At 54.7% G+C, this 9870-nt stretch overlaps 2 protein-coding genes and 1 long non-coding RNA gene across 14 annotated transcripts in view; 2 read left to right on the plus strand and 1 right to left on the minus strand.

The window, feature by feature from the left end:
• ALG3 (ALG3 alpha-1,3- mannosyltransferase) overlaps positions 1–4748 on the plus strand; it is an 11368-nt gene extending 6620 nt beyond the window's left edge. For 2 of the 5 annotated variants that reach the window (XM_032298435.1, XM_032298436.1), the window contains exons 2-9: positions 1216–1315; positions 1413–1560; positions 1663–1823; positions 2289–2409; positions 3039–3244; positions 3404–3480; positions 4143–4287; positions 4424–4748. In XM_032298435.1, coding sequence (XP_032154326.1) covers positions 1216–1315; positions 1413–1560; positions 1663–1823; positions 2289–2409; positions 3039–3244; positions 3404–3480; positions 4143–4287; positions 4424–4586 — 1121 coding nt within the window. In that variant the 3' untranslated portion in view covers positions 4587–4748. The remainder of the gene's footprint in view (positions 1–1215; positions 1316–1412; positions 1561–1662; positions 1824–2288; positions 2410–3038; positions 3245–3403; positions 3481–4142; positions 4288–4423) is intronic. The other 3 variants (XM_032298437.1, XM_032298438.1, XM_032298434.1) reach the window with 2 other exon arrangements.
• VWA5B2 (von Willebrand factor A domain containing 5B2) overlaps positions 4745–9870 on the minus strand; it is an 11966-nt gene continuing 6840 nt past the window's right edge. For 3 of the 8 annotated variants that reach the window (XM_032298427.1, XM_032298425.1, XM_032298431.1), the window contains 7 exons: positions 9000–9171; positions 8598–8914; positions 7897–8086; positions 7445–7792; positions 6142–6279; positions 5963–6046; positions 4745–5888 (listed from right to left, as the gene is read on the minus strand). In XM_032298427.1, coding sequence (XP_032154318.1) covers positions 5041–5888; positions 5963–6046; positions 6142–6279; positions 7445–7792; positions 7897–8086; positions 8598–8914; positions 9000–9171 — 2097 coding nt within the window. In that variant the 3' untranslated portion in view covers positions 4745–5040. The remainder of the gene's footprint in view (positions 5889–5962; positions 6047–6141; positions 6280–7444; positions 7793–7896; positions 8087–8597; positions 8915–8999; positions 9172–9870) is intronic. The other 5 variants (XM_032298430.1, XM_032298429.1, XM_032298428.1 and 2 more) reach the window with 3 other exon arrangements.
• On the plus strand, positions 5845–6847 carry LOC116564943. The gene is made up of 2 exons (XR_004275165.1): positions 5845–5916; positions 6403–6847. It is a non-coding gene; the product is annotated as an uncharacterized LOC116564943 (long non-coding RNA).

Below are 9870 nucleotides of genomic sequence, written 5' to 3' on the forward strand. Positions count from 1 at the left end.
GTGACAGAGTGAGACTCTGTCTCAAAAAAGAAAAAAGAAAAGAGAGAAGCTGGTTCCTTTGAGGAACTGAAATAATTTTCTTAGAGCTCCAAGGTAGAAATCAGGTGAAGGGAATCGTAAAAGATGGGAATGCAGATATTGAGGCCAGATCATGAAGGGATTTGAAAGCTTTGTTAAGAAGATAGCATGGTAGGCCAAGCGCAATGGTTCATGCCTATAATCCCAGCATTTTGGGAGGCTGAGGTGGATGGATCACTTCAGGTCAGGAGTTCCAGACCAGCCTGACCAACATGGAGAACCGTCTCTATTAAAAATACAAAATTAGCTGGGCATGGTGGTGCATGCCTGTAATTCCAGCTACTTGGGAGGCTGAGGCAGGAGAATCACTTGAACCTGGGAGTCGGAGGTTGCGGTGAGTCAAGATCGCACCATTGCACTCCAGCCTGGGCAACAAGAGTGAAACTCCGTCTCAAGAAAGTGAAAGAAAAAAATAATAAAAAGAAGATAGCATGATAATTAAGAACTTGGGACCCTGAGGGTTTCAATTCCATCTCTTACCATCCTAGCTCAGTTATCTTAAGCTAGTCATTTAACCTAATTAATTCTTAGGCTCCCCATCTGAAAATGGGAATAATATAGAGTTTTCTGTCTCTTAAGGGTCTTGGGGAATCATTGAAAGGTTTTAAGCAGAGACCTGTTATCATTTGTATTTTGGGAAGAGCTCTTTGGTGCAAGGTAGAAAATATATTGTAGTAAGGTGAAAGTGGAAGGCAGGAGTGTAATTAGTAGGCTATTGTATAATCATTGAGGCTGGAGATTACTTTATGCTCAAGTTTGAGTATGTAGTAGCAGCAGAGAATGAGATAGAGATACTTAGAGTGAAGAACAGGTCGAACGTGTTGACTAAGGGTTGGAAATGAGAGAGGAGGGGGTATCAAAGATGTTACTCAGGTTCGTGACCTGGTAGCTAAGAGCGTGGTGCCATTTGTGGAACCCAGGAAGCAGTAGATTGGAGTGAGGAAAGATCACAAGTTCCCCTACAGAAATGAGTTTGAGATGCCTGGGCCCATCCAGATAGTGTCAAAGAAAGAGATTCAGAGGTAGTGAAGCTCTGAGAATTGGCCGAAAGTCTATATTTTGATGGTCTGGAGGCATGGGGAGGGTGGCAGAGAGTTCTAGACTCAGAAGTAACCAGATCATCTTGTCTTCTTCCAGACACAGAGATTGACTGGAAGGCCTACATGGCGCAGGTAGAAGGCGTCATCAATGGAACCTATGACTATACCCAACTGCAGGGTAACACTGGACCACTTGTGTGAGTGGGGATAGGAAGTTCAGGGAGGATGTGAGGGGCTGGCAAGGTACTAGCCTGGGTGGTGTGACCCAGGTTCACATGTCCTCTCATCTTCCAGGTACCCAGCTGGTTTCGTGTACATCTTTATGGGGCTATACTACGCCACTGGCCAAGGCACTGACATCCGCATGGCCCAGCACATCTTTGCTGTGCTCTACCTGGCCACCTTGCTGCTTGTCTTCTTGATCTATCACCAGACCTGCAAGGTGAGTCATGCTACCAGAGGGCCCCAGCCTGGGAGGGCTGGGTGGTGGGGATGGCTCAGGCTTGCCGAGCTGCCCTTGCTCCTCACTGTGTTTACCCTTCAGGTTCCTCCCTTCGTCTTCTTCTTCATGTGCTGCGCCTCTTACCGTGTCCACTCCATCTTTGTGCTGCGGCTCTTCAATGACCCAGTGGCCATGGTGCTGCTCTTCCTCAGTATCAACCTCCTGCTGGCCCAGCGCTGGGGCTGGGGCTGCTGCTGTTTCAGGTCAACACCCCTTCCTTCTGGCCCCCTCCTTCACGTCTGCATTGCCATCCCTTCCCAATTTTCTGCAGCAGAGGGAGTAAAGGAGCAGCCAGACAGCATGGGTCCCTCAGGGCTCCGTAAACCAAGTCCAGGATCTATAGAAAGCTTCTGCCCTGCCATTCCCCACTGCACACACATGCCTCTTTCCATCCTGTCTTCCAGACAGCACTCATTGTTGGAATTAGTCCTTCACGTTCTGAATGCTCAGTGTATGCTCACTCGGCCCAGGCATAGAGACTACGTATCTGCCCCCTGCCCACTCTAGGCTCTTCCCTCTAGCAGTTGTGAGCGTAGGCCCCATCCCGGAGTTAGCCGGTGTGGTGGCGGGGGGAGGCTGCTGTGCCTTCGGTGGGATGTATGTCTTTGGCTCTGATGTGCCCGGCCCTGGAGCTGATCTCCACCCTTCCTCTCCCCTGCTCACCCCAGCCTGGCAGTCTCTGTGAAGATGAATGTGCTGCTCTTCGCCCCTGGATTACTGTTTCTTCTCCTCACACAGTTTGGCTTCCGTGGGGCCCTCCCCAAGCTGGGCATCTGTGCTGGCCTTCAGGTACCCCCACCTCACCCTTCCTCTTTCTGATCAAGGAGAGGCCACTTGTCTTGATTGAGGGGATCTATCCCTGAGACTCCCTCAAAGCCAAGAGACAAGGTATTGGAGTTGATTCTGAGCTAGGAAGCCACTATCTCTAGGCTGTAGTTTCCGTAGCTGTAAAATAGCGTGTTACATTTGATGGTGTCTGAGAGCCTTTTTATTTTTTTTAATTTGAAGTTTTGAGATGGGCTATCGCTGTGTTGCCCAGGCTGCTCTCAAACTCCTGGGCTCAAGCAGTTCTCCCGCTTTGGCCTCCCAAAGTGCTGGGATTACAGACATGAGCCACTGTGCCTGGCCTCTGAGAGCCTTCCTGGCTCTGCCCATTTGTCACTTGGTGAATCCCTACCTTAAAGCACTATTATGGCCTGCCTCTGAGCCCCTGCCTCTGAGCCCCTGCCTCTGAGCTTCTTTGGCCCCAAGCTCTGGCCTGGGGTGGGGGCAGGGGGCGTGTTTTTTCTGCTGTTTCTGGTGGGAATTGGGGAAGCTCCAAAGCCTACATCCCAGCTCGCTCCCCTCAATGAGGAGCGTGAAAGCCGGTCGTTGGGAATGAGCCTTGGTAGCTGTGCTGACATCGTGCCGGTCCTCAGGTGGCGCTGGGGCTGCCCTTCCTGCTGAAGAACCCCGTCGGCTACCTGTCCCGATCCTTTGACCTTGGCCGCCAGTTTCTGTTCCGCTGGACAGTGAACTGGCGCTTCCTCCCAGAGGCTCTCTTCCTGCATCGAGCCTTCCACCTGGCCCTGTTGGCTGCCCACCTCACCCTGCTCCTGCTGTTTGCTCTCTGTAGGTGGCACAGGTGAGAGAAGATGGCAGTGCCATGGGCAGAGTTGGGGGAAGGAGCGAAGGGCCTAAGCCTTAGGGGCCGCTTGGAGGAAGTGTTAATGAGCTCATGGGGTGAGTCTAGAGTTTGACTTACAGCAGGGGCTTGACACCTGTCTGAATGACTTTTCCCCAGCACAGGGGAAAGTATCTTGTCGCTGCTGAGGGATCCCTCCAAAAGGAAGGTTCCACCCCAGCCCCTTACACCCAACCATATCCTTTAAATCGTGGGAAGGTAAATCTTGCCCTCTCTAGGTGCTGACAGGGTCCTGGTCAGGCATCCCTTGATGGCTGGTGACCTGGGCGAGGGAAGGGGAGCCCAATCATAGAACTCCTATTCTGCACCACTGTGCTGAGCATTTTACCTATTGAAATATATTTGATTCATTTTTTTTTTGCTTTTTTTTGCTTTCTTTTTATTTCATTTTATATTTTTGATTCTTAATTCTAAATATGAGCTACTCTTATGAGTATCTCTTCCTGATACTATTGTAAGAAATTTACGTATGTTCTAACATTTAAAGCTCACAGAGACCCTGAGATAGGGAGGTACACTTACGCTTACTATCCTCATTGCACAGATGGAAAAATGAAGACTTCATGAGGTTAAGTAACTTACCAAGGTCACACAGCCAGTAAGTTAGGGGTTCAAACCCACAAGGCCTCGTGGCCCTACGTATTACTCTCTCCACATTCCATATTCAGCTGAGAGCAGGTCTGGAGAGGTTAATAAACTTGTGCAAAGGCATGCCTCTAGGAATGGCGGGGCCAGGGAGCTATGTGACTTAAAAACAATTGCCCCTCTGTTTTGGGACACCCCCCCCCCACACACACACACACACACACTCCTACCCTTGGCCTTGACCGTGGCATACAGATCGTCTCTACCCTCTTCACCTCCAACTTCATTGGCATCTGCTTCAGCCGCTCCCTCCACTACCAGTTCTACGTCTGGTATTTCCACACACTGCCCTACCTCCTGTGGGCCACGCCTGCACGCTGGCTCACACACCTGCTCAGGTACCAGCTGGGACAACCTGGGGGAGTGGGAGGGGACAGGGAGTTCTTGTTGAGCGGTTGTGTTTGGGGCATGCGGAGCTGAAGGTCTGCAGGTCTTGAAGCCAGACGGAACCTGGAGCCCATTTCTCGTCTCCAGGTTGTTGGTGCTGGGGCTCATCGAGCTCTCCTGGAACACGTACCCCTCCACGTCCTGCAGCTCTGCGGCCCTGCACGTGTGCCATGCCGTCATCCTGCTGCAGCTCTGGCTGGGCCCGCAGCCTTTCCCCAAGAGCACCCAACACAGCAAGAAAGCCCACTGAAATGCACCCCTTTCCCTCAGCCACTCTCAGGACCTGACCGGGGATGGACTCTGTGCCCATCCACATAAACCTCTGTGCAGCCTACATGGAGGTAGGGGCAGCTGCTGCCTGGGCCCGGCTGTGAGGGGCATGTATGGGGCAGATAAAGAATTCTCTCGAGCAGTCCTAAGAGGCACTTTATTGCATAGGATTTGGGGACTGTGGCTCTCTCCCCTTCCACTGTGCTGCAGGGAGCTCAGAGGATGGAGGGGAGGGGTAGTGGGGTGGGAGGAGCAGGAGAGAGCACAGGCAGGCACTTTTTGTGGGGGTAAGGGGGTTCTAGGGAGGGGGGAAGAAGCAGTGGGGGACAGGCTGGCACCAGCCGACCCCTTCCCAGCACCGAGAGGCCAGCCCTGGACGGCAGTGAGTTGAGTGTGTGGGGTGGGGCCCCAGCCCAAGCAACAGCGGGCAGCCCTCACATGTTCGCCGGGCTGTAGCACAGGAGGTGTAGCTGCAGGTTCTGGTCCCAGTGGCGCAGCAGCAGGAAGAGCCCCCGGGCTGCGGCCTTGAGGGCAGCCAGGTCGAGACCGTCAGGCAAGTGCTGGGCCCGCAGCCAGCCATCAGCCTTGGCCGCGGTCAGTTCCCACTCGCCGAAGGCAGCGGCGCATCGGTGCTCCAGCCAGGCCAGCGCCACGGCAGTGGCCCAGGTCCGGCCCCGCAGGTCGGCGCCCCGTCCTTCCGCCCCCTCCGAGGCCTCTGTGTCTGAGCCCCGCCCACTGTCCACCTGGCCTGGACCTTCGGAGCCCGAGCTGGGGGACGGGCTGCAGGAGGCCGTGGCACTGTCACCCTGGCCAACACCAGGGCCTAGAAGTGCCCAGGGCAGCGAGGCCGAAGTGGGGCTGAGGCTGGCGCGGTGCACCGCGAAGGGCGAGGCGCGGCAGAGGCGTTCCTGCGAGATGCTCACCGCGGCGCAGAAGTGCGCGTCCAGGCGGAAGGAGCCCGGCGCCTCCTGCAGCCGCACCTGAGGAGAGAGGAGGTGGGGGGAGAAGCGTGCTGAGACCGCGCCCGGCCGGGCGGCGCCACCCTCCACCTCCCGAGTCCTCACCAAGGGCAGGTAGTCGTGGTCGCTGCCTTCACTGCTGTTGGCCTGGCCTGGGTCAGGGCTGCGGAGTTTGCGCCCGCGGCCCAGGCTGAGCCGAGAGGGCGGATGGGGAGGTGGGCGGCGAGGCCCTTCCGTGGGAGCGGCAGAGTCCCCCAAAGCACACTTGGAGTTGCCATGTTGGTCGGAGTCCCGGGCACCGGCTGGAGAGCCTCCCTGAAGTCCTGCGGTGGGGACTGTCAGTGCCAGCGGGTAGTCAGCCAGGTGCCCCTGCCCTTACCCTACCTCTGGGTGTTACCTTTAGAACAGACAGCAGCAGGCAGAGGAGCTGCATCTAGACGGCTGTGAGAGGCGGGAGGGGTTCTGGGGGCCTCGGCTGGCTCTGCAGGGGCACAGGGGACAGGAGTCAGGTTTGTCCAGGAGTGTGGCCAGTGAGGTGAGAGCTGCACCTGAGAGGTCACCAGAATAGGCCCCTACCTGAGCTGCACACCTGCAGGGCCCCAGGCAGGACCTCCCTAGTGGCAGCATCCACGGCCACAGGGCAAGTGAAGCAGGAGGGGGCAGAGCTGACCTTGCTTGTCTGAAGGGCCCGAAGCCAGCACTTCCGGGCGTGGCCTGTGGAACCAAGGCACGGTCTGTGGAACCCCCACACCCGCCCTTTACAGAGCGCTCATAGGAAAAGTTGTGTTCTCCCCAGCTTCTCCCTCTGTCAACTTAAACAGTAGATTGCCTTGCTAGGCCCAGAACCAGCTCAAATTCCCTAACTTTGGCAAGAGTGGCCAGGCTGAACCTTCAGTCCACAACAGAGCAAAGGACCCCTGGCTGCCGAGCAGTTCAGCACTCTGGACACCTCCCAGAGGAAGCATTGACCAACACCTTTTCCTCCACCTGTTTCTGCACTAATGGAACTTGGAAATGTTCTCTTTTCATGATCCATTGTGGTAGCCACTAGTCACATGCGACTGCTGAGTACTTCAGATGTGGCTAGGGCAACCAAGGAAATGAACTTTCAACTTTAAGTCTTTTCCTGAATGACAAAAGATTTGTTCTTATGTTGTGGGCACTGTGCATCATTACGAGATCACATTTCCCTCTGTGCTGCCCGCTAGAAAGCTTGTCAGTTCTGGGTCCCAGTCTTGTAAGATTATAGAACCTGACAGCATGCACCTTTAATATAACCTCATCGCGGCCAGGCGTGGTGGCTCACGCCTATAATCCCAGCACTTTGGGATGCCGAGGCAGGATCACGAGGTTAGGAGTTTGGCCTACATAGTGAAACCCCGTCTCTACTAAAAATACAAAAATTAGCCGGGCGTGGTGGCATGTGCCTGTAATCCTAGCTACTCAGGAGGCTGAGGCAGGAGAATTGCTTGAACCCAGGAGTTGGGGGTTGCAATGAGCCAAGATCGTGAGGCACTGCACTCCAGCCTGGGTGACAGAGTGAGACCTTGTCTCAAAAAAACAAAAAAAAAAAGTGTATATACACACACACACACACACACACACACACACACATGTATTTTATATGTATATACATATGTATGTGTATATATGTAAAATACATACATACGTGTATATGTGCGTGTGTATACCCCCATTCTCGGTTTCCTTTTATTTTTACTTTTTCCCATTGTCCTGCTTAATTTTTTATCTTGTTAGTGCGATGAGCCTCAAATCCTTTGTGATCAACGTGAGGTATAATTATCAAACACGCAGAGCTCTACCTTTGCTGCTTTTTGCCCATGCCTTTGGGCCCTGACTGGACCCACCAGCAACTCACCCCGGTCAGCTGTGGTCTCTGCCCCTCCTCGGAGAGCCAGCTGCTCATTGTCCCGGACCACAGAGGCTGCTGTCAGCCGATGGAGTGCTTGGTCCCAAGCAGCTTCTCTTACAGGAGGTGAGGCAGGCTGTGAGCCATCTCCAGGCCCCCACAGTGTCTCCAGCCCAACACCCACCTCCCAGCACACAGGCTGCTCCCCACACAGGCCCCGGATCACCACATGGCAGCGTGGAGCCTGGGGAGGCGCTGCTGGAGGGGCCGACTCCCCACTGGGAGGCACAGCCATGAACAAGAAGGGTGGCTCCATCAGCATGTCCCAGTCCATGGGGGCTGGAGAGAGCAGGTTTCCTGGGGAGCAAGATAGCAGGGGTATGGGCAGCGTGGTACTCTGGGCTTCACCTCCCCAAGGCCTCCTTGGCATCAGGGAAACTGGTTCCCCGTCCAGCACTTACCAGAGTCATCCAGGCCCTGTCCCAGTTGTTGGCCTGACTCTGGGCTTGGGCCATCTGGGGCTGCACCCAGAGAGGGTTTCCGGGGTCGGCCGGGAACTGGGTTTGCCCGGCCTGGAGGGGAGGAGAGGCTTCGGCCAGCCAGAGCCGCTCTGTGCTGCCGGCCCAGCATCTCAGCACTCAAGGCGCCCACCTGCATGTGAGATATGGGGGCCACTGGTCAAGGGATGCAGAACCCCTGACCGTCATACATGGGTACACAGCTGGCCCATGCCCCTTGTCTGAAACCCTAGGTGGCCACTCACCACCATGAGGGGAGGGCCCAGTCCTATGGCCTACAGTGACCTCTGTCCCGGCCCCTCCCAGTGTCATTCCACTCCTCCCTGTTTCCCACTCTGATTGTCGCCTGTCTCCGTGTCTCATTTCTGTCTCCCCCTGTCTGCATGGCTGACCTGTGCGTAGTCTTCCAGATGTGGCTCTGACTTTCCTGACTCTCTCAGGCAGAGTTAGTCACACTCTCTAAGTCCCCATAATACAAGTCTTTGTGCTCGTCGCTGGTTGTTACATAGTATTATGGTTGGAGATTTACCCACCTCTCTCTCTAGCTAGACTTAATAGTAAACTCTGCATAATGTCTGGCACACAGCAGGTGGTAAATCAGTATTTTCTGAATACAAGGCGAACGAATGAGGGTTGGATCTCACCTTGAATGGAGCTGGTGTGGGTGCAGGCAGGGGACAGGAACGGGAGCCTGCAGGTTCTCCTGAGGCCAGACTGCGGCAGCCCTGCTGAGAAGGGGGGTCCAGGGGAGCACTGCCCTCCGGGGAGCCAGGGCCCTGGGAGCCGGGGGACTCACTGCTGCCTGTGGAGCCTGGGCCTGGCTCAGGGCTGGCAGAGCAGTGGGTGAGCACATACTGCTCCCGAATGTACGAGGACTGGAAGATGCGGCGCCATATGGCTGCGTCAGAGGCGGGGTTGGGTCCAGGATCCGTGACTGGGTCTGTCAGAGCGTCAGTACCTGCTGGGAGGCAGTAGAATGGTCCCCAGCCCTGACCCCACCCAGTGCCTGCTCCAACACAGCCACACACATACACCTGGGCACTCACTCCGCTCTGAGTCCCCGGCAGCCCATGTGCTGGACAGTTCTGCTGACACAGTGCCTGTTCCCAGTGGCTCCGAGGTGCCAGTGGGCTCAGTGCCGGGGCTGGCAGCAGATGGGGCATCTTCTGGGGATGGAAACACAGACCCGCCCAAGCTCTGCCAGCCAGGCTCTTGGCCCTAGAGAGAATATCATTGGGAAAAAATTAACTACAGGTACTTACTACCTCTTTCCAAATGGGAGTTTTAGATGGTTCACAGCAAGAGGCAATAAAGCTAATAAACTAGAAACTAAAGACCAGTTCTAAAGAAGGAGGAAGCAAACGTGTTCACTGTAAGGGTTAACAGAGCTGCTGGGAAGCTGAGCTTCCTGGCAGCCAGGCAAAAAAAAGTCTGCTATACAGCTCTCATGACCAAAAAAGGGTGAAGCATGCTGAGTTCTTTTAAAGAGATAAGGCTTTTCATTACAAAATAACTACCATGTCTCCAGCTCCTACCCTGTCAACCCCTGATGACAGCCACCTGTGGAAAACATCATTTACATATGAGGAAATGGGTCAGCAAGGTAAAGTGACTTGCTCAAATCAAATGGCTAGTGACAGCTGGGATTAGAGATTGCACCTAGATTATGCCCATCCATCACTGAGTGTTACAGGAAATACGTTTGCTGGTGCTCTCTATAGGGTACTATGTGAAGTCATGAGCAGCAGTCTTGGCGGAAACCTCATAGCAAATGCGGGTGCTGTTTTCTGTGGCTGTGTGCTTTAGTGACCTTGGGTAAAAAATCAAGGGCAGGCTTGGCGCGGTGGCTCAAGCCTGTAATCCCAGCACTTTGGGAGGCCGAGGTGGGTGGATCACGAGGTCAAGAGATCGAGACCA

This window comes from Sapajus apella, unplaced genomic scaffold (genome assembly GCF_009761245.1).
Source record: "Sapajus apella isolate SASKATOON/1434 unplaced genomic scaffold, GSC_monkey_1.0 scaffold38, whole genome shotgun sequence".
Lineage (NCBI taxonomy): Eukaryota > Metazoa > Chordata > Mammalia > Primates > Cebidae > Sapajus > Sapajus apella.